We start from the raw sequence: 24,271 nt of genomic DNA, 5'->3' as shown, positions 1-24,271 counted from the left end.
GGGCCCCAAGATATTGCACCCCATTCTTCCTTCAATAGCGACATTTCCTTCACCTGCCCATCCCTTCCTATCCTCGCTCCTTTCCTGATGGCCCCCCACCTTCCCCTCCCTCGGTGTTCTGATTTGTATCAACTTGGCTATCCACCTGATTCCCTGTATTGCTTGCAATTTTGTTCCTTCTCCCTGTTCTTTCATCCTTTTTGGCATTTAGGTCACTGCTTGAGGCTTGACCCACACTTCTAAATTTTCTGTTTTTAGTGTGAGCCATTTGGTGAAGAACTCCCTTCCTAGTGTCTACAGTGTGGATTCCTCCCTCCCCCTCCCCCACCCCATTCCTTCCCTGCTGTAACGTCCCTCCACCCTGCTAGGTCACCAGCAGGTGTAGCCAGTCCATGTGGTGGGGCTTTTACGTACTTCTCTGGCTGAGCCCCCTGACAACACAGGGATCAACGCTACTGACGCCTGAGTTGTTCCCTCCCCATGTATGCCAAGGATTGCTTGCTTGTCTTCCTAGTGCATTGGAACTTCCAGCAATGGCTGCTGTGCATCACGTGGCTCTTGCTATGGCTGGGTGGCACCCATGGGGAGAATCTCTGATCAGAGTGGGTGGTATCAGGGCAGAGGTTTGACACATGAAGTGTATAAAGCTACAAAAATCTGGCTGTTCTCAAATGGCACTCTCTTCAAATGGTGAAGGATCATTGAATGCTGCTTCATGACCTGGCAGAGTCTTCCCTTCCCTGGCTACACCATGGGAGGAGGGCCACGCTCGCTATCTTGGCATGAAACACTTTCGCCGCTACCTCAACTTCGAACTACGATGGATGGGGTCGCATTCACTGCCACAAAGCCACTGTTTTTTTGTGAAGAATATTGAGGACAAGTTTGGTGAAGTGGAGTCTCTCAGTAAGATGCGGTCGGTCTTCCTGTTGATCAAATCATCTTCTGCTGACCAATCTGCAGTTTATTGTGCTTGTGATTGTCTTGGTAATGTCCTAGTGTCTACTACTCCTCACTAATCTCTGAATATGGTCCAGGGAATGATTTTTCGTAGGGCTAATCTGGAGCAATTCAGCATTCATTTTGTTCGACTTGTGGAGAAGGGTTGCAAAGACAACCGCACCAATACTGGCGCTTCCTTTCAGACTTTCGAGGGGGACACCCTCCCAGAGGTGGTCAAGGTTATATGCTCCAGATGTGATGTGAAACCATAGTCTCACCACCCATTAGGTGCTCGCATCTTGAGTATAGGTCTTCCTGCTGTACAGCAGACCCTCTATGGGGTGACTGTGGACACCCACTACATGAACAAAGTCCACGTGTCAATTGTCATGACCACCACTTCCTTCACTCGCCCATTTGCCCAGCTTACAAGTGAGAAAAGAAAGAAAATCCGTGAGTAGAAGTCCCTAGATCACCAGTCCCATGCTGAGGCTTGCTAGAAATATGAGACTCCATCCAGTGTCACTTTCTTCAACTTTTTCCTCTGCTACACCCTCTCCCCCTTCTACCTCTTCTGTACCCCAGCCCCATCCCCTTCCCCACTCTGCCCTTCCCTCCCCTCCCCCTCCCCACTCACCCCTCCCCACCCCTGCAGTTCCCATAACCTCCTGTCCAGAAGCCACACCCCCGCCCCAGCTGAAGAAGTGCTCCCTTCTTCAACACCTGCCAGTCATGGGGCTCCCCTCAGGGACCCCTATCCCCAGCGTCTCTTAGGCCAGAAGCCTCCTACCACAACTCGGCCATGGGACACACCATCTGTACACCTCAAGGTTGCCGCTCTCTTTCGGTTCCAGATCTTGCAGATGCCTGTATTCCCTCTGTGCACTGCTGCTCTCCTCCATCTCCGGAGGAGGAGAACAACAACAACTACTACTACTACTACTACCACTACTACTTCTTCTTAAGTTCCAAGACAAGTTCCCCTCCGGTGCCCACAGAGGTCCAATCTCCCCCTCGCAACCTTAGCCTGACATCTTATTTATGGATGACTACTACTGACAGAGTGACATGACCTCCTCTCGGCTTCTTTATGTCTAACTTGGACTCTCACCACACAATAATCCAGTGGAATTGCAACAAATACTACTGTCACCTACCAGAAATACATCATCTTGTTTGCTCCTATTCTGTGTTCTGTCTTGTTCTTCAAGAAACGCACTTCTGTGATGACTCCTCTCCAACATTTTATGGTTATCGGGCATTCTGTTAAAATCATGCCGGCCACGGGGTAGCGTCGGGAAAATGCACTTTGGTTCACTCCAATGTCATTAGTGACTCCTTATATTGAACCGTCTACATTAATACAGCAACTCCCACCCGTGTTTCTCCTCCTTGGGGACTTCAATGCCCACCACCTACTGTGGGGAAGTGTCACTTCAATGGGTAAGAATCTCCTAACTGACCAACTTATTACACACTTCGATTTGTGTCTCCTCAATGATAGGTCCCCTACACACTTCAATGCCACTGATGGCACCTTTACTGCTATCAATCTTATGATCTCCTCCCCTGCTCTCGTGGTTTTTCCCTACATTGATCATCCCATGATGATCTTACCAGTGATCACTTTCTGGTGATTCTATCATTCCCCTGCTGCCACTAGGCAGAGAGGCTCCCACACTGGGCATTCTGCAGTGCCACTTGGCCTTTATACGCATCTGCTGTGCACTTTGACACCTCCCTCTCGAATTGCTTTGATGAGGTCGTGCAAGGTAATTCTGCCACTAGTCTTGATGCTGCTGGCACTGCTGTCCCCCTATCCACAGGTCTGCCTCGTCATCGACCAGTACTGTGGTGGACCAAGGATGTAGCAGTTGTCGTCCACGACTGCCGATTGTGTTCTGCAGCGATTTCAACAACACCCTTCACAGACCACTCTCCTCACTTTTAAGGGTCTCCATGCTAAGGCTCGTTACCTTATTAAGCAGAGTAATAAGGAATGTTGGGAGTGCTACCTTCCTACCTGGGGACACATGCCTCTTCATTGCTAGTTTGCTCCAAGCTCCATAGCTTTCTGCACTGCCGGTGACTATCAACTGTTCAAGGTCTTATCTTGCAGCATGCTCTGTGTACTGATCCATCAATCCTTACAGAACACCTCGCGACACGCTTTTTTATCTCACCAGCTTTTCTGATTTGAGTTGGCACTTCACTCAGCACTATTCAGATTCAGGACAATGTTTCTGTGTTAAGTGTCATCTTCTTCCTCATAGCCACAATGGGCTCGTAACCTCTGTTGGGCCTGTAGTCATCCCGATATTGTATGTTGACAATTTTTGCATCTGGTGCTGCTCCCACTCGTTAGCACCTGCTGGGTGCTTGCTCCAAGGTGCCATCCGACGGGCCTGTGTGTGGGCCATCTTCCATTACTTCCAGCTTTCTCCCTCCAAAACATGGCTTAAGCATTTTTGTCACCAACCAACAGTAACACCCCCCCCCCAACCCCCCCCCCCCCCCCAGATCCAGAACTTTATTTAGGTGACCAGCTCCTCGGTGTTGTAACATAGTTCCATTTCTTGTGCCTTACTTTTGATAAAAAGCTGACATGGCTGCATCACAATCACCACCTAAAGACCACATGCATGTGGAAGCTTAATGCTATATGCTCCTGGCTCACACATCTTGGGTGCAGACTGTACCAATCTTCTCCATCTTTACTATGCCCTGGTCTTGTCCAGACTAGATTATGGCAGTCAGAATTATGGCTCACCAGCTCCTTCCACTCTGCAAATACTTGACCCTGTTCACCACTGTGGGGCGCATCTGGCTATTGATGCGTTTCGCACTAGTGCTGTCCCCTCTACAAATACGACGGAGCCAACTCCTGGTTCCTTACGCAATTACCATTCAACAGTTCCCTGACCATTCCGTGTACCCTGTCCTGTTTGCAAACGAGAGGTGTCTCCCTCCTGACAACCACCCATGGGTGGGATGCGTTGGAATGCGTCTCACTTCCCTCTGTCAGGATCTCCATCTCCACTCACTTGAATGTACCCCATGTATTTCGTTCCAACCTCCCTTTGGATGATGCCTAGACCACGGGTTAGGACCGACCTATTCCAGGGCCCTAAGGTCTCTGCCACCCCTGTGGTTTTCCAGCGTCTTGTGTCATCCAGGGTGCCACCATCTTCTACACTGGTGGTTCTAAAAGAGTAGGTAAGGTGGGATACGCTTTCAATGTCTTACTGGCTTAGAACACCATTTATTGCCGGAATCATGTAGTGTGTTCATAGCAGAGCTTATAGCCATTCATACAGCCCTCCATTTTGTTTCTCAGTCCTTCCTCGACAGTGTTTTTATTTGTGATGACTCAATGAGCAGCCTGCGCAGACTACTGACCAATGCTACTCTCATTACCCTTTGGTCTCTGCTATCCATGACCTCCTCTCTGCCCTTGGCCGTGCCACCTGCTCAGTTGTCTTTCTTTGGGTCCCAAGTCATGTGGGCATCCCAGAGAATGAACTGGCTGACCATTTGGCTAGAGAAGCAAATACTTATTCCCTTTCATGATTCCAGCTGTGGATATGCGGATCTATGCCAAATCTCTATCTGCCTAAAAGTGGGATGACATCTGGTGTCTACTGCTCACAGTAATAAACTCTGCACAACCAGGGAGTCTACTCTTCCTTCCGCTCCTCTTGGAAGGAGTCCACTGTTTTATGCCGACTACGCATTGGTCATACCAGGCTCACTCATTGCTTCCTCCTGCACAACGAACTGCTCCCACAATGTGGATGTGAAGCCTGACTGACAGTACCCCATACATTGGTGGAATGCCCCCTTCTTTTGGCCCTTCATACTACGTTCAGTAGTAGTATTTTAATATTAGCAGACAATTCATGGATGGTTGAAATGGTCCTCAGTTTTGCCTCTGAAAGTGAATTTTATTTCCAGATATAAGGTTTTGCTTTACTCCTGGGACAGGGGCAGGGTGGTTGTGGTTGAGACCTCCCTTTATGTCTTCTCAGTCTAGGGCCCTGTGACCACTCCCCCATGGAAAGACCACCCTTTTTTTTCTAGTTTTTAGATATGGTCTCACCTTTTATGTCTTTTACTGTGTGTTTTAACTTCATTATTTGCTCCCGACTGAACCCATTCACTTTTAGTGGATCCTATTTCTTCTATGAGTAACTTGGGAATCGCAGGACTGACGTTTGGTCCCATAAACCCTCTCAATTAATAAATCAATCAAAATCATTAGGGTCTGGTCACAAGTTTTATGTGCCACTGCATGGAATGGCCTTTCCCAAGTACTCACTTCCAGTGTCTACTGCATTCTCTTTGCAATGTTTGCTCAGAAACTGACCAAGCTTCACCTGGAGTCATTGACAGCAGCAACTCTGGTTGGGCATGAATCTAACTGTCCGGTCCCTGATGGTTAGTATCTTTTTGTGACACCTGTTATTGCACCCTGTTAACCCTCTAACAAGTGCATGGCTTACTTTGTATACCTCACAAATAGCTGTCTGTATGAATACCAAGGTAATCATGTATGAGCAAACTTGCAATTTAATCTGAGTTTAATTTAAAAAAAAAAAAAACTTACGTAATATGAGCTAAAGCTCTGTTTAATTAAATAATAATAAAATAAACTTTCATTATATCACTCTGTAGCTGCATACAAATGTTTCCTCACAGTTACTAGCCACTTGAACCATTAAACAGGGCAGTTACATGAGATCCCAACCATCTACTTGTTCAATTACTATCTTGTAGACAACTATCTAGTTGTGGGATTATGCTGCTAGCTTGTAATCTGGGTCATTTTCTTGCACAGACTGTAAATTTTGTCCTTGTCTGTTTATTTTATATTACTGTACATGTTTATTACTGTATATGTTTATTTTATATTACTGATGCTCACTTGGATGTATGAATGTATCACTGTGTTAGCTGAAGGAATAATGAAGAACTAGATATGGGCTTACAATTGTAAAACAACAATCGAATGGTAAAAGACAATGTTGGCGCACTTTATACATAGGTGCCCCTGCTCAAGGGTTAACTTGGCTGTGGCTGTTCTAGACAACTAGTGTTGGGACACCAATAAATTAAGCATCTTCAAAGATGTTGTGGTCATGGGCATGTCTACACATAACTCCTTTCTGTTATTCTGTCACATTTTCACGTTGACTCATCTTAATGAGTTTATCCCATACAACCAACTGGCACATACACACCACTTCACTGCCATGTTTTACATCAGTGGTGGAGGGTCATATGATCAGCTGGAACCAGTTCTATATCATTTACAGCAGTCCAAAACAACTAGTGTGCTCTTTTAAGGCGACTTATCCTATAGCTTACCATGCTAATGCTGCCCCCCCCCCCCCCCCAATCAATTTTTGTCGATTGTCTTGTTCTTTATGCAATGGTAATTTTAATTGGAGAGTGACTCCAATGCACCCCATTAAGGAAGCCACAAGGGCATTTTCAAAATTTTGTGGTAGTGTGCAGTCAAATCTTGTCTATGTTTACAGGTCTGTGTGGTTTGGGAGCTCAAAACTGTAACCACTTCATTAATGTGTTCTTATAAATGTACAGTCAATGTGAATACAAAAAATATCACTTCATAGTCTAATGTATAGAAGAGAAGATGAGCAGCAGAGAAACACAGAAATGAGACACAGATGACCATGGCTCAAACATGAAACATCTTATCTTCAACAGAACACACACATACATAGTGCATAATGCAAGTTGACAGGTGAGATATAATTATCAATTAACTGCATCACACCAGGGTTCAATTCTCCATCTGATAACGCTAGCGTTTAAGCTTTTACCTCACATCTAAACTCTAAAAATGGACTGTTGTAAAATTTCTCAATTCCTAACTACAATACTTGTTTATCAACAGTTATAGGCTAACTGAAGTATCTTATTGACAACTAAGAGTAGTAAGGTGTAAGGCAAAAATTGCTAGTAAGTACATATTGTGCTGAATTCTGTAGTGACTATCTTCATAACCAAAGCAACAAGGCATATTAGAAAAGTAAGGACTGTTAGCTTATTTTTAAATGTAGGTAGCTCGGAAGAAAGCTTAACAAATGGAGTGCCACCAACTGATTGTTTACAAAGCTACAGAAATCATTGTCTTGATTATACATGTTTGATGATGGTGGGTGAAAGCAAACATATTGGACTGGACTGGAAAATTGTTCCTTCTGTCAATTGCAAAAGTCATGCTGTGTTTGTGTTCAAACAAATCTTCAGTTATCTAAATTCAACACAAATTGTGCCTTGTTTATGGGCCTACAGCAATGGAAAAAGGAAAGATTAAACAATGGTGCAAGCTTTTTAACAGTAGCTGTGTAAATGTGCATAACAAATGGCAGAGACAGGCTTAATATCTAGGCCAATGAAATTGTACAACAAGCAAGGCAAAAACTGCAATCTGACTGATGATTGGTGTTCGGGCTGGTGAAACTTGGATATCGCAAACTGTGTAAGAAGGTTACCAAAAATGTTTACCAACCACCGCAAAAAGCAAAGAATGTCATGTGGAGTCTTTTTTCATATTGTTGCGAGCACTGGGGACATAGCTTTCCTACACACCAATGCAATGGCCATCATTAAACATCTTCAAAAAACCCTACCTTACTTCAGTTGAAAAATGATGGTTGTTATTTTACAGGACTAAAAAGACAATCTTTTTGTTGATTTCATGGAAATGATTCAATTACAGCTGATGAGATTGCAAATTGTTTACAAAACAGACTTGCCATCCAAAATCGATGGCGCAGGAAGCTAGTTCGGAACTGTCCTTATCAAGGTCATCGATTATCCCCAAACTGCTATTACCACATGAAAATGTTGACTGCTGAACACCTAGTGATGAATATTTCACCATCAGGCCAGGTGCAATTCATAAGACACGAGGCTCGATTGTAACCATTGTCAGTCACATGGCGGCAGGTGTGCAGTTCTGCTCAACAGTCAACGCGTTAAGGATAAGATTTAAAATTGTTTCAAAAACAGGTGCAAGAGTCTGCAGCTGCCTTCCCCTCTTTAAAATGATATAATGTAAACATACAAATCAGTAGGAATGAATGAATGAATGAATGGATGGGTGGGTAGTAGATAATGAATCTGTTCATGTGATATTCTTAATCAACACATTGATTGCCATGAGGCTGTCGATGGACACAGCAGAGGTTCAGGCCAAGACACCATGTGCCCACCAGTGGTTGCACCCTCCACTATATTTAGTACTGTATATAGTGCAGTACTGTGCATTAATTTCTATTTCTTGATTAAGTTGAAGCTGCTGTACGAGGAGGCAGGTACAACATTCTGAACTTTCTTTTTTTTTTTCCTCCAGCTTTACACACCTTTGAAAGGTAAACTGTATCAGAGTGGAATGTGTAGCCGCCAACAGGCACACGGCGTCAGTTGTGAACCTCTGCTGTGACCACTGTTGGCCTCACAGTCATCCACTTGCTAAAAAATGGGGTCAATTATATGTGATACTTATAAATTAGCAGAACAGATAGTCACCTCACAAAACAAGTCCCCCACTTTTACTTTTGTCCCATAAAATGTGACACTGCTGGTCAATTTATTTAAAATGTAGACTGCCACACACTTAGTGATGTACGTTTCACCACTAGGTTGGTCCATGGCATGAGGCTAGAGGCTTCACTGCATCCAGCAGTGGGCACATGGCATCAGGTGTAGTGCTCTGCTGTGACCACCAGTGGCAGACTTGCGGCAGTCATGTTAATTCAATAGTTACGTTCCAAAAATATGCAGAAAAGTTGCTTCTAAAATCTTGGTGTAGTAAAAAGGGGCTAATTACCGACAGTATAGTGCCAGGGGTACAGCATACACGGACTGTCCACTAGTTTCAGCACTCTGTACCCATGACTTGTTAATTAAAGATGCTTGCCATTGGTTTGTGCCAGACAACATTAGGTGGTGGTGCCTTCAGGCTGCCCCTATTGAAGTTCGTATTCTAAACCTGGTGATGAGAGAACCACTCAATGGGCAAATTTGAATGGCATCTTGTTATTGATAGATCTGTTACACAGTTGCTCATACTGTCTTGAACAATGCCACTGTGCCAACATGTCAGTAATTTTCCCCAAAGGCGATCCTGTCTAATCATTGCTTTCCTTGCAACATACTACATCCTCCCAGTTCTAAAATATTACTTTTTATTGTATTGAGTGACAGTGCCATGACAGAAATATCTTATCCATTGCAATTCGAGGTCATCAAAATTACAGGACACAAACTTCTCCTGAAAGTAGGCAAAGGAGTCCAAATTGCTTGTGTAAGGGATACAGTGTCAACCAGATAACTGAGTATGTCAGTGCACCTCTTGTGAGACTTGGGTAGGCAAGCATAACCCCAATCAAATCCATTTCACAGGTTAACAACAAAGGATGGTGAGCCAGCCAGCCTGAATTTGGTTTTATGGCGTTTCCCCACGTTTCACTGGGTAAATATGGGGCTACACCCTCAGATACATGCTACATAAACATTTGGATAATATTTTCACACTTGCACATAGGATTAACTTTAAACATAGACAGATGGGAGTACAGATCCCACCCTTGGGGGTAATAAGAGACAGATGATCTTAGATGTTTCATCTCTTGAAACCCTCAAGGAGCAGTGTGTGAAGTAATTACACATGCACAGCAAGATCTTCCAGAAGACTATTCCTTCCCCTATCCCCACCCCAGGTACCACAAACCATGTTGCAACAGTTGGAAGTTGAGCAGTACCTAAAGACTGCCATTTTCAACAGGTTACACTGCCATTTTCAACTGGTTACATTCAAAGACAGAAAACTTCTGCACGGAGAAGACGAAGAAAGTAATTGTTCTAATGTGTTTGATTTTTATGACAACACAATCTTTGGTTTTGAAAATACACACATCAAAAAAAGTTTTGCATCACCTCGGTACCGAGAGTTCCACAACCTGAACAGAAAATTGGAACAGAGATTAACATAAACATCATTTTCGCCCTTTTTATTGCTCATGAAAACCACACATTGCATGTTGCACTACCATACAGCGAGATCTTCAGAGGTGGTGATCCACATTTCTGTGCACACCGGTATCTTTAATACCCAGTAGCACCTCCTCTTGCATTGATGCATGCCTGTATTCATTGTGACAATACTATCCACAAGTTCATCAAGGCACTGTTGGTCCAAATTGTCCCACTCCTCAACAGCTATTCGGCGTAGATCCCTCAGAGGGGTTGGTGGGTCACGTCATCCTAAATAGCCCTTTTCAATCTATCCCAGGCATGTTTGATAGGGTTCATGTCTGGAGAACATGTTGGCCACTCTAGTCGAGCGATGTCATTATCCTGAAGGAAGTAATTCACAAGATGTGCATGACGGGGGCACGAATTGTCGTCCATGAAGTCAAATGCCTCGCCAATATGCTGCTGATATGGATGCACTATCAGTCGGAGGATGGCTTTCACATATCGTAAAGCCATTATGGCACCTTCCATGACTGCCACTGGTCCCACATAATGCCACCCCAAAACAGCAGGAAACCTTCACCTTGCTGCACTTGCTGGACAGTGTGTCCAAGGCCTTCAGCCTGACCGGGTTGCCTCCAAACACATCTCTGATTATTGCCTGGTTGAAGGCATATGCGACACTCATTGGTGAAGAGAACATGATGCTGATCCTGAGTGGTCCATTCAGCATGTTGTTGGGCTTATCTGTACTGTGCTGCATGGTGTCGTGGTTGCAAAGATGGACCTTGGGAGTGAAGTTGCGCATCAAGCAGCCTATTGCGCACAGTTTGAGTCATAAAATGACACCCTGCGGCTGCACGAAAAGCATTATTCAACATGGTGGCATTGCTGACAGGGTTCCTCTGTGCCGTAATCCGAAGGTAGCGGTCATCCACTGCAGTAGTAGCCCTTGTGCGGCCTGAGCCAGGCATGTCTCTCTGTATCTCCTCCATGTTCAAACAATATCGATTTTTTTCACTCTGAGAGGCCTGGACACTTCCCTTGTTGAGAGCCCTTCCTGGCACAGAGTAACAATGCAGACATGATTGACCATGGTATTGACTGTCTAGGCATGGTTGAACTACAGACAACATGAGCTGCGTACCTCCTCCTTGGTGGAATGACTGGAACTGATAGGCTGTCGGACCCCCTCCGTCTAATCGGCGCTGCTCATGCATGGTTATTTACATCTTCAGGTGGCTTTAGTGACATCTCTGAACCATTAAAGGGACTGTGTCTGTGATACAGTATCCACAGTCACCATCCATCTTCAGGAGTTCTGGGAACTGGGCTGATGCAAAACTTTTTTTGATGTGTGTAACTTGTGTAAAAGAAACAACATGTTGGGTAAATTCACATGAAAGAGTAATGGTGATTATTTAGAGTTGCCTGCACGGGATTAGACGAGCGGTCTAAGGCGCTGCAGTCATGGACTGTGCGGCTGGTCCCGGCAGAGGTTCGAGTCCTTCCTTGGGCATGTGTGTGTGTGTGTTTGTCCTTAGGATAATTTAGGTTAAGTAGTGTGTAAGCTTACGGACTGATGACCTTAGCAGTTAAGTCCCATAAGATTTCACACACATTTGAACATTTTATTTAGAGTTGTCCAAATAAACCATCACCTTCACATCAGCCATCACCTTAAGAAGTGGTCTCTCAGGTTTTCTTGGCACAATTGACTAATGACGTACTTCTGAGTGTTCTGTCAAGTTGTTGTTTCCATTTTATGACTTCTTCTTCAGTTGCTCAAGTTTCACTGTTCACTTGCTGCCTGGACTCCAACCAAACTGTGAACTATTGTTGATCCCACATTGCTATTTATAGCTCAGTTCGATTACTAATGCCCACTGTGCCCTTTGATGCTCTTTTGTTTAACAGAGCTCTCACTGACATTCCATGAAATGCAAATTCTCTCAGTTTTCCAGTTTGGTGGACATGTTGGCCTGTAAGATTTTAATAAACTGAGTGCCAAACCCAAAGCATTATTTACATTGAAACCTCCATCTGTGTCCATTAGGTTTTCTGACATCTTCATTTTTCAAAGACTTGTTAATGGCAGTGTCCCAGAAACTTGATGTTTGCACCATAGTACTGGTCTTGTATTTCATTTCATATCTGAGGCAGCACTCAGTGCCAGCTGACTTGCTTGGTTGTTTTAGTCAGGTGTGTTGCTGATGCTCCCAGACAGTCAGCTCCAAATAAGGTATGCGAGATTTGCATGAACAGCAATACACACCTGGCTTTCAGAGACCTACATCATCTTTGACATTAAAAAGAATACTTTTTATCTTTGTTGATGAGAGTGAAATACACTGGATGCTATGTTTCTGTAGGAGTCTACCTATCTTTGCAGTTAATGGGCCAGCATAATGTAGGCAAGTGATTTTTGGCTGCTTTCCCTCAATCTGAACCTCCTACTCAGTTTGATGATAACTGGTCCACAGCCTTCATGAAATTTTTAAATGAAATCATTCCATTTTTGGCTATTAAAACGTTATTTGTTGCCATCACAATTTTGACATGTGGCCATTTTCAAATGTCGTGGGATGTTGTAACCCACTCAATAATATAAAGATGTGACACACTGTGTAAGAGCAGTTGCAAGTGGTGGTGTGAATTTCTCTGTTGTTCCATATACCACACACGTTAGAAAGCTGATGAAATCATGATATAAACATTTAAGTTTAACAGCTGTGGTAAATGGATCACAAAATGAGCAAAGATGTAAACAATTCTCGATTCTGACTACGTAGCCCATTCAATTTGATGATCTGAGTATCCATTTTTTCAGAAAATGTTATGAACAAACTGAAGGCATGGCAATGGATCGTCCATTACCACTTGTCATGGCTAACCTATATGGGAACATTTTGAAGCATAGGCACTAAAATCGGCCAGATGGAGCAGAAAACCTTTATGAGTTCCTGGACCGTTTAAACACAATCTATTAAATTCAAATGGAACCTGAAAAAGATGGCCAATGACTTTTCCTTCATATGTTAGTTAAGAGAAGAATGAACAGATTCCCTGGGTCACAGTGTATACAAAAAACCTACGCACACTGACCTCTATCTCTCTGCCTCCTGCCATCACCATTCATAACAATGAAAGTCAGCACTAAAGAATCTGTTCCATAGAGCTCAAACACTATCAGACAAGGAGAACCTCACTAAAGAATTAGAACACTTACAAATAATGTTCCAAAGGTATGGATACTCAGACCATCAAACTGAATGGCTGACGCCATCAAAATTCAAGAACGCCTGAGTATGAGGTTTGTACTGAGAAAGCTGAGCCAAAAATAGCTTATCTGCCTTACGCTGGTCCAACATCTGGTAATATTGGTAGACTCCTTCATATGGCATCCATTGTATTTTTTTGCTCCCTTCATAAAAGATAAAAAGTATTCTTTGTAATGTTAAAGTCAATCTAGGTCTCCAAAAGCCAGGTGTATATCGCATTCTGTGCAAATGTGGCGTGTCCTATAAGGAAAGTCATGGAGAGATGCATAGGGGATCAGCAACACACTTGAATGAAACAACAATGTAAATCAGCTGTCACCAAACACAGCCTCGAATATAATCATGAAATGAAACACGACGACACCAGTATTGCGGTGCAAACACCAAGTTTGTAGAGCAGTGTGATTAAGGAGTCTACAAAGATAAGATATCAGATAACCTAATAAACAAGAATGGAGGATTGAATTTAAGTAATGCTTGGGCTCCCATGCTCAATTTATTAAAATCTCAGCAACCAACGTATCCCCCAGAGCTGGAAAACACTGAGAGAATTTGTGAGCTCTGTAAAACAAAAGAGCATCAAAGCATGTAGTGGGAATTTAACTCAGTTATAATAGCGATGTGAGACCAACAGTAATTAAAAGTCTGGTCGGAGTCCAGCAAGCGAGTACACATAAAAGCAAAACTTGCAGCACCTGAAGAAGATGGTTGCATCAGTCATCGACATTGTGTGCATAAAATAAAAACAATAACTCAGCAGGAACACTGGAAAGCACACCATTAATCATCTCGAGTTGCTTCAACTGGACCATAGAGTGGCTGTATAACTAATATTTCTCAGCAGCAGCCTATGTTATACGAGGCACATAGTTTTCCAAGATTTTCATTCTCTATGACCATTACTGGAGTAAGGTGCCCTACCAATCTGCTGGAAAGCAGTCAGTGACACTGACTGGTGTTTCCAGTGGCTAAGACACCACCTTGCTGTCTAAGACCACTGTGATTTCTCCCAAATCAACATCGATGAATTCTGAATGATTCAATTGAAAATTATGCGCTAAATTCATTCTCCATCCTTGTTCTATCCAACTTTGTGCTTTGTTTCTAACACTCTTGTTAGCAATGGGATGTTAAACCCTAATCACTCTTCCTACTGAAGATGAAACTACAGTTGCCACCTAGCAACAAACTTTGGAGATTCTGAGTTGTATAGTAATTGGATGATGATTCATGTGTTGTTCTACATGTTAAGTCAGTTTTATGAATGCATCCTAAAGGGAATGTCACACGAAGAAAGATTGGGTTTAACATCCTCTTGACAATGAGGTTATTAGAGATGAAGCACAACTCTAATTGTGTGTCAAGGATAGGAAAGAAAATTGGCCATGCCCTTTCAAATGAACTGTCCTGGCATTTGCTTGTACCAATTTACGGAAATCATGGAAAACCAAAATCTAGATGCCTGGACACGGATTTGAACCGTCTTCCTCCCATGTGAATTTCACGATTTTATTTAAACATCTTGGCAGATGATATATATATAAAAAAGTGACCTCTAGACCTATTCTGATGCCTTTAACTAGTATTGTAATCTCATTTTTAGTGTCAATTGCTTAAGGAAATATTTCTTTTGCAACTGCGTATATTTAGTAATTTTAATGACATAAAGTAATGGACAAAATATGGAAGTTTGTAATCATATTTTTCATAGCTTTGCTACATGCAAGCTATTTTTTATCCATTGAACATATTGATTCATTACTGAATGGACCCAAGGCTGATACCATGAGTGTCTCTCTCTTGATACTGACCACTATTTACTAACAGTAAATGGAAAATAAGTAATTTCTATTTGACGTCTTCTTTTGATAGCAGATTGTAGTAAAACTGGTCTTGTGAATAAAAAAATACTTTGACAGTAAATTCAACCAATAAAACTAAAAGTAATAAGGATGCTGGTAATATTACATACTGAAATCATTACTTTTATTTAATTTTTGTTAAGGCAGTGTGTGGATAAATTTCATCAATTTCAGTTCTGGGAAGTTCCTTCTTGAGGAAAGATTGCTCTATATGTAGTATATTTTGAGTCAGCAACTGAACTACATGTCCATAATGCTTATACAATGTGGTGTAAATCATTAATGCTGTGCAGTAGTGTTTAACAGTGAACACAATTGTATGTCATGCGTGTTACATTAGTAACTGAGAATGAATTCTGTCTGAATACTCTTGTTTCTCATGACAGATACTTTTTATTTAAGAAGTCCTGTTCATGTCAATTGAATAAAGAGAGAATATGGTCTTGAAATGTCTCTTCATATGACAATGGAGTTAGTAACAATAATAGTTGGACACAAACAGCATGACATCAGTTATTTCTTATTATTTTACAACCACTTAAGGCTAAGGAGATGACAATTTCTGAGTTATTTTAAGTCTTTATCACTTAATAATAATTGTAAAGCTGTGAAATGTTGCAATAATCAATGTAAAACAATACAATGAGTAGATAGCAAAACATGCGGTGGCTAGTTTATCCTGTGCTGTTTGAAAACAGTAGTAGTCGTTTGCTCCTTGCACAGCCACATTGATTGAACACTGAATCATAATGCTGCAATGTAACATGAAATGGAGCAAGCTCTTAGGGTCTATTTTAGCGAAGGCTAATTGTCTACTTTTGTTAATTGGGAGAATTCCTGCAAAGTGTAGTTCATCTATAAAGGAGACTGCACAAAGACCTCTCGAGTACTGTTTATGAGTGTTCGTGATACCTACCAGGTCTGATTTAAGGAAGACACCAAAGCAATCCAGAGGTGTGTTGTTAGAGTTGCTAGGGGTAGATTCGATCAACACGAGTATTATGGAAATACTCCATGAACCAAAATGGGAATCTCTGAAGGAAAGAAACTTTCTTGTCACTTCATTTATACTTTGAACAGGAAAAGGAATGGCTAGCAATGGTATAAGGCACCCTTCACTATGCTATATGGTGGCTTATGATGTAATGTAGAAGGCTTATGATATTATGCACAATACAAGTTCAGATCAATGTACTATACAGAGTGGAGCATCTGGCCATCAGATGTGAATCTCTGCCATGTTTGGCAGTAGTCTTGCAGCAGCCAGTGTTAAACGATCTATTGACACATAACATAGATGCCGAAGTGATGTCTAAATTACAAAGGTGATGTTTATGCAGTACACATATGCAGCAAAACTAATGATAATTACTTGATCATTATTACTGTCATTAAAGTTCATAAAAAAAACCTGTCTGGAAGAAATTTTATGGCCGCCTCAAGCAGTTTCTAGCCATAGCTTTTTTTTAAAAAAAAAAAAAGAAAAAAAAACGAAAATGCTGCTTCTGGGTACCTACCTAATGTAAAAGTCATGTTATTGGTAAGTGACTTATAAGTTTCATTTGTTGTAGCATTTAGAGATATTAGGGCGAATTCTGGTTTCGATTTTTTTCTGCAATGTAAGCAGTTTGTGCCTAGTAGACTACTGAAATGAAGTTATCTGTCTGCTTGTATATGTTCTTTTGGTATTTAAATACTGTATTGATTCTTAACAATTACCTCAGATCTGGCACGCTCTGGTTTTAGAGACTTCGCAAAATCTGTGTTCCGAACTTCCCATGCTAATGGCGTTTCTGGAGTTATCTGTAAAATACAAGAGACGCACGTTACTGTGACATACAATTCATTATTAGTATATTTTAACTGATATACAAGTGTGCTTATTTTGCGTTTTTTATTTTTTGTAACTCTTTCGATTTTACCGGATTCTCCATTTTAAAACCGAGGTGCTTCGGTCAATGTAATGTTACGAAAAGCCCTCATTTACCGCGCTGTCTTACCTTTCTTTCATAATTTTTTTCCGTGCTACATGCTTGACAGCGAACATTCTTGCGACTTCCATTTGGTGCAGGAGACGGAATCGACTCCCCAAAAGTTTCCTTCTTTGTTGGTTGGTAATATATACCAACACGATGAAGAAAACTGAAACAAAAGATAGGCATAAAAAGCTTATACTTAGTAATAAGATTAATCTTTACCAGAATGTGTGTTACTTAGGCGGTGTTTTCGTCCAGTGATTATCCAGTCGATTAGTCCTCATTATATGCCCCATTCGCTGTAGCAGCCTAAAATTATCCTCCTCTATACGCGCGCAGCGCTCTTCTTCCCACTGTAGTTTCTTCAGTTTGCAACACACGTGCTGTCGTGTTGGAGGAGGACTTGAATCTATGGCAGGGAGCGCGGACTGGACCTATACAAGAGGTTAAAAGTTTGAAGCACTAAATCACTCATTTACAAATCCATCAAATGTCATTTATCAACGAATACCAACCTTGCGTCGATGATTGTTATATCTTCTCTGCTGCCATGGACGTATTAACAATTTCTCTCTTCTCGTAAGCATATCGCTTTTGACAGAAGTGTTTCGCGGACGTTATCGATCAAACCAGGGTTGCATAGGCAGTAGCCACGTGCCATGTATGTACATGAAACTGTTTAAAGCCCAGACCACACGCCCCATCACACCTGCACAGACAAATTGTAGCCTATGGACCAAAACTTGCGCAGATATGATTGTAAGACAAAATGGAAGATGGAGGTTATCTCTAATACTAGTTAGTGACTTGATCGTCTGATACGTCATTTACCAGAACGTAAGTCTCTTGCCGCTAAAATTCCTGTCCTAGAACGACAGATGGCAGACCATCTTGTAACTGTCATGCAGACACACGAGATTTGTGGCGATATATTGAATATAAAAAGCGCAAACAGATCCTAACGTGTATAGAGGAAATTCGAAGAGCTCTGAATATCTGCGCCAGTAAGCTTGCAAGTGGAAAAAGGTTGATTTTTTTTTTTTTTTTTTTTTTGTACACACTTGATAGCAAATACCGTACCAGTGCAAAGTAATTTTTTAAAATAGTTAAAAATTAAGTAAATACCTTATGTTACTAGGTTTGCTAACAACGACAAAATAATTCAAATGAGTTTCGATCAGGGGGACTTACAGTAAGGCGACTTGGTTCTCTCTGAGGCCACTTGGAGCGTTGCATGTTTATCAGTCCTAGAGAGCCTGTAGCCCTATACAGGCTCTCTAATCAGTCCATCATCTCACTTTGTTATTGGCTGACTTTTAGCCTTTAGCCTTCCAGATTTCTTTTCGTTTCATAGTTGATACAGTCATTTTGAAGCTCAAACAGCAAAACCCGTCTACTATATGAAGTGTTTCGTTTCTTAATCTAATTCCCTCAACATCACATGAATTAATTCGATTACATTCCACTATCCTTGTTTTCGTTTTTTATATATCCTCCTTTCCAGATGCTGGCCATTCCATTCAACTGCTTTTCCAAGTCGTTTGCTGTCTTTGACAGAATTAAAATGTCATTGGCAAACCTCAAAGTTTTAGTTTCTTCTCCTGGACTTTAGTTCACACTCCAAATTATTCACTTCCCCCCGTACTAAATTGGTGATCTCTTGATGCCTCAGAATGTGCTCTACCAACCGATCCCTTCTTCTAGTCAGGTTTTACCACAAATTTCTCATCTCCCCAGTTCTATTCCATACCTCCTAATGAGTTACATTATCAACCCATCTAATCTACAGCATTCTTCTGTAGCACCACATCTCAAAAGCTTCCATTCTCTTCTTGTCTAAACTGTTTGTCACCCATTTTTCACTTCCATGCATGGCTACACTCCATACAAATACTTTCAGAACAGACTTCCTGACACTTACATCTATACTCGGTGTTAACAAATTTCTCTTCTTCAGAAACGCTTTTCTTGCCCTTGCCAGTCTACATTTTATATCCTCTCTTCTTCGACCATCATCAGTTATTTTGCTCCCCAAATAGCAAAACTCATTTACTACTTTAAGCGTCTCATTTCCTAAGCTAATTCCCGCAGCATCACCCGACTTAATTCGACTACATTCCATTATCTTCGTTTTGCTTTTGTTGATGTTCATCTTATATCTTCCTTTCAAGACACTATCCTTTCTGTTCAATTGCTCTTCCAAGTCATTTGCTGTCTTTGTCAGAATTACAATGACACTGGCAAATCTCAGAGTTTTTATTTCTTCTCCCTGGACTTTAATTCCTACTCCAAATTTATTATTTACTGTTTGTTCCATATACAGACTGAATAACGTAGGCGATAGATAGGCTACAATCCTGTCTCACTCCCTTCTCAACCACTGCTTCCCTTGTGTGTCCCTCGACTCTTATAACTACCATCTGGTTTTTGTACAAATTGTAAAAAGCATTTTGCTCCCTGTTTTTTATCCCTGCCACCTTTGGAATTTGAAAGAGAGTATTCAAGTCAACATTGTTAATAGCTTTCTCTAAGTCTACAAATTCTATAAACGTAGGTTTATCTTTCTTTAACCTCGTAGGGTCAATATTGCCTTGTGTGTTTCCACATTTCTCCAGAATCCAAATTGATCTTCCCCAAGGTCAGTTTGTACCAGTTTTTCCATTCTTCTGTAAAGGACTCGTGTTAGTATTTTGCAACCTTGACTTATTAAACTGATAGTTCAATAATTTTCACACCTGTCAGCACCTGCTTTCCTTGGAATTGGCATTACTATATTCTTCTTTAAGTTTGTGGGTATTTCACCTGTCTCTTACATCTTGCTCACCAGGTGGAAGAATTTTGTAATCGCTGGCTCTCCCAAGGATATCAGTTGCTCTAACGGAATGTTGTCTAGTCCCAGGGCATTGTTTCGATATGTCTTTCATTGCTTTGTCAAATTCTTCACGCAAGATCATATCTCTCTTCTCTTCTTCATATACGTCCTCTTCCATTTCCATAATATTGCCTTCTTCCTTGTATAGACCCTCTATATACTTCTTCCACCTTGCTGCTTTCCCCTCTTTGCTTAGGACTGGTTTTCCATCTGAGCTCTTGGTATTCATACAGGTGGCTCTCTTTTCTCCAAAGGTCTCTTTAATTTTCATGTATGCACCACCTATCTTACCACTAGTGATATATGCTTCTACATCCTTATATTTGTCCTCTAGCCATTCCTGCTTAACCATTTTGCACTTCCTGTCAATCTCATTTTTAGCATATGTATTCCATTTCGCCTGACTCATTTATTACATTTTTATATTTTCCCCTTTCACTGATTAAATTCGGTATCTCTTGTGTTACCCAAGGATTTCAACCAGCCCCCATCTTTTTACCTACTTGCTCCTCTGCTGCCTTCACTATTTCCTCTCTCAAAACTACCTGTTCTTCTTCTACTGTATCCCCTTCCCTTGTTCTTGTCAGTTGTTCCCTAATGCTCCCTCTGAATCTCTCTACAACCTCTGGTTCTTTTAATTTATCCTGGTCCCATCTCCTTAAATTCCCACCTTTTTTTCAGTTTCTTCAGTTTTCTCTGTGGTTCATAACCAGAAAATTGTCAGAGTCCACATCTGCCCCTCGAAATGTCTTACAGTTTCAAACTTGTTTCCAAAATCCTGTCTTACTGTTATATAATCAATCTGAAACCTTCCGGTGTCTTCCGGTCTTTCCCACATATACAGTCTTCTTTCATGATTCTTAAAGCAAGTGTTAGCTATGATTAAATTGTGCCCTGTGCAAAATTTTACCAGACGGCTTCCTCTTTCATTCCTTTCCCCCAGTCCTTATTCACCTACTACTTTTTCCACCCTTCCTTTTCCTACTATCGAATTCCAGTCCCCCATGACTATTGAATTTTGGTCTCCTTTAACTATCTGAATAATTAATTTTATTTCATCATACATTTTCTCAATCTCCTCCTCATCTGTGGAGCTAGTTGGCGTATGAACGTGTCTATCTTGGCTACAAAATGCATTCACTGTACTATTCATAGTATTGTACCCATGTTCTTATTTTGTTATTCATTATTAAGCCCACTCCTGCGTTATACCTATTTGATGTTGTATTTATAGCCTTGTATTCACCTGACCAGAAGTCCTGTTCCTCCTGCCACTGAAATTCACTAATTCCCACTATATCTGACTTTAACATATCCATTTCCCATTTTTAATTTTCTAACCTACCTGCCTTATTAAGGGATCTGACATTCCATGTTCCGATCTGTTGAACGCCAGTTTTGTTTCTCATGATAACGGCATCCTCCTGAGTAGTCCCCGCCTGGAGATCTGAATGAGTGACTATTTTACCTTTGGAATATTTTACTCAAGAGGACGCCATCATCATTTAACTCCTGCAACAAAGCTGTATGCCCTCGGGAAAAATTACAGCTGTAGTTTCCCCTTGCTTTCAGCCATTTGCAGTACCAGCACAGCAAGGCCGTTTTGGGAGATTTTTCTGTAAGATGTAATATTTTTAGCAATTTATTGAATGAGCCAGTTACTGTGCTACGTTCATCAGACTGTGAAGGTATATATGTATATAGATTTCTATTTGAGAAAAGATTTATAATAGCTGTAGAAAGAAAGGAAGCTAAATCACATTGTAGCAAAAAAGTGTTTTTCCCTTGGTAATAAGTTAGATAATAAGATTCAATAGATACTGACTTTGAGTGATTCTAAGAGCTCTAAAAGACATGTAATTAAAATCAAAGTTTTATTGTCGTTTAAACTGGATATAAAATTTCATACTTTGTCAGTTCATATTACTGAGCAGTTTTTTTTCTTGCTAAGCTTGGCACAGATGGGTGTAGTGGAAAATTATTGATTAAGGGACATAACAGTAACATGTCCACTTGGTGCTGAACCACTGGCTGTTAGCATAAGAAACACTGGCTAAGGGTGTCTTAAAACCAGCTATAAAACAGAGGCACCTACGAAACACATTTATTCTTAGATTAAAAATTATTATTAGATTGCTAAAGAATGATTTCATTAATGATAAGATAGTACAGTCATGTGGGATTTGGGATGCTAGTCTAAAACAGCTATATTGTGAAGATGTGAAATGGTGTAATAGATCAGTACATGCAAATTGACGATGTAAGCAGAAGCATTATCAAGCCTAATGACACATGTATAAGCTGGTACTACGCCATGTACACGATAAGAAAATTGTAGTGGGGAACTGAAATAAACAGTGCAATGAACTTACTTAAGTAGTGATTTTGGTGACGAAGAACTCTCTTCAGACATTTTACATGACACATGTGAACTGGAGTCACTAGCACTGAGTAACTGTCTTGGGGTGACAATCAGGCTGCTTGGTGGTATTATTAAGAAGTAAACTGTGTGTGTTTGGCCACTTAGGGAACCTTCATAATCTATGTAAATGACAGTAAGAATGCAAGTGGCTGACCACATGAATGTGCTGTATATGATATGTAGCAGTCATGATCAGTGTTGTACAGTTATAGTTACAGAACACATTACAAGTAAATAGTTGATAGACAGTGATTGTGTATCAAAAGGACAACTTCGGCTACAAATATCGATCCTGTAAACTGTCCTTTCCTAATCAACAAAATTATGATTTGCATGTAAATAGAAGACAAAATATGTGAAGTTTAATTAAGAAAAATATTAAAGTGTAATTAAGAAAATGTTATTCCCCTTAATGACTTTTTCTTTGTATAAACCTTGTAAATTTTTTGCTCATCTTTCATGTAAAAAGATGACAAAATATGTAAAATGTGACTAACAAAATGTTATTTCCCTTAATTGTTGAAAATATAAATATCTCTCTCTCTCTCTCTCTCTCTCTCTCTCTCTCTCTCTCTCTCTCTCTCACACACACACACACACACACACACACACACACACACACACACACACACACACACCTCTCTCTCTTTCTTTCTATATGACAATTCCTATATCGTATATATGATAAAATGGATGATAATAAATTGAATTGAATTGAATTGAAGATATTTTAAACAACAGATAGCTATACTTATTTGTTTCTTTCTGATACTCGTGTACAGCTGTTTTTTGTGATGATAGCACCAGGTGATGCATGGTGTTCCTACAAGCTGTACCCTTTGATGTAGTCTTGAGGGTCCCCCTTTTAAAGCCTGAAACCATACACCCTTGACCAGAACAATTGGTTGTCCACCGACGAGCCAAGAAACAAACAACAAGAATAATGTAAATTTGTAATGTGTAATTAAAATTCTTATGAAACCCGTTTGTAAATCCATCATCTCTCCATACACAGAAGTGATTGAAATAATGAAAAAGACAATTTACCGAAATATGCAAATTTAAAAAATTATGTGATCCATAAATACAAACACAATCTTATGAACAAAAAATTTGTATGTGAAAAATCTTCCTTCAGATGTTTTTTGTATCAACATTTGAAGACCATTTGAAGTAAGTAAACTGTTTTAATCTGCCAGGAAGTTTCATATCAGCGCACACTCCGCTGCAGAGTGAAAATCTCATTCTGGAAACATTCCCCAGGCTGTGTCTAAGCCATGTCTCCGCAATATCCTTTCTTTCAGGAGTGCTAGTTCTGCAAGGTTCGCAGGAGAGCTTCTGTAAAGTTTGGAAGGTAGGAGACGAGATACTGGCAGAAGTAAAGCTGAGAGACCGGCCGTGAGTCGTGCTTCAGTAGCTCAGATGGTAGAGCACTTGCCCGCGCAAGGCAAAGATCCCGAGTTCGACTCTCGGTCGGGCACACAGTTTTAATCTGCCAGGAAGTTTCATATCAGCGCACACTCCGCTGCAGAGTGAAAATCTCATTCTGGAAACATCCCCCAGGCTGTGGCTAAGCCATGTCTCCGCAATATCCTTTCTTTCAGGAGTGCTAGTTCTGCAGGGTTCCCAGGAGAGCTTCTGTAAAGTTTGGAAGGTAGGAGACGAGATACTGGCAGAAGTAAAGCTGTGAGACTGGGCGTGAGTCGTGCTTCGGTAGCTCAGATGGTAGAGCACTTGCCCACGAAAGGCAAAGGTCCCGAGTTCCAGTCTCGGTTGGGCACACGGTTTTAATCGACTTTGAAGCTGATATGACGCTCAAACCCACTGCTCGTCCTAAGTTTTTTCGGGTTCGGCCCATTCCTGTGGCGCTTTGTGATCAGGTCGAACGGGAGCTGGATCGTCTCACT

General features: G+C 41.2%; 1 protein-coding gene across 1 annotated transcript in view; it reads right to left on the bottom strand.

The window, feature by feature from the left end:
• LOC126260125 (uncharacterized) overlaps positions 1 to 17,779 on the bottom strand; it is a 55,817-nt gene extending 38,038 nt beyond the window's left edge. The window contains exons 1-4 of the mRNA XM_049957370.1: positions 17,586 to 17,779; positions 17,308 to 17,504; positions 17,095 to 17,236; positions 16,814 to 16,897 (exon numbers count right to left, since the gene is read on the bottom strand). Of these exons, the coding sequence (XP_049813327.1) occupies positions 16,814 to 16,897; positions 17,095 to 17,236; positions 17,308 to 17,504; positions 17,586 to 17,657 (495 nt within the window). The 5' untranslated portion in view covers positions 17,658 to 17,779. The remainder of the gene's footprint in view (positions 1 to 16,813; positions 16,898 to 17,094; positions 17,237 to 17,307; positions 17,505 to 17,585) is intronic.
• Between the last annotated feature and the right edge of the window lie 6,492 nt (positions 17,780 to 24,271).

The sequence above is a fragment of the Schistocerca nitens genome, chromosome 5 (genome assembly GCF_023898315.1).
Source record: "Schistocerca nitens isolate TAMUIC-IGC-003100 chromosome 5, iqSchNite1.1, whole genome shotgun sequence".
In the NCBI taxonomy this organism is placed as follows: domain Eukaryota; kingdom Metazoa; phylum Arthropoda; class Insecta; order Orthoptera; family Acrididae; genus Schistocerca; species Schistocerca nitens.
Note: the sequence above shows the minus strand (reverse complement) of the source record. Positions and strands in the feature narration are given on the sequence as shown.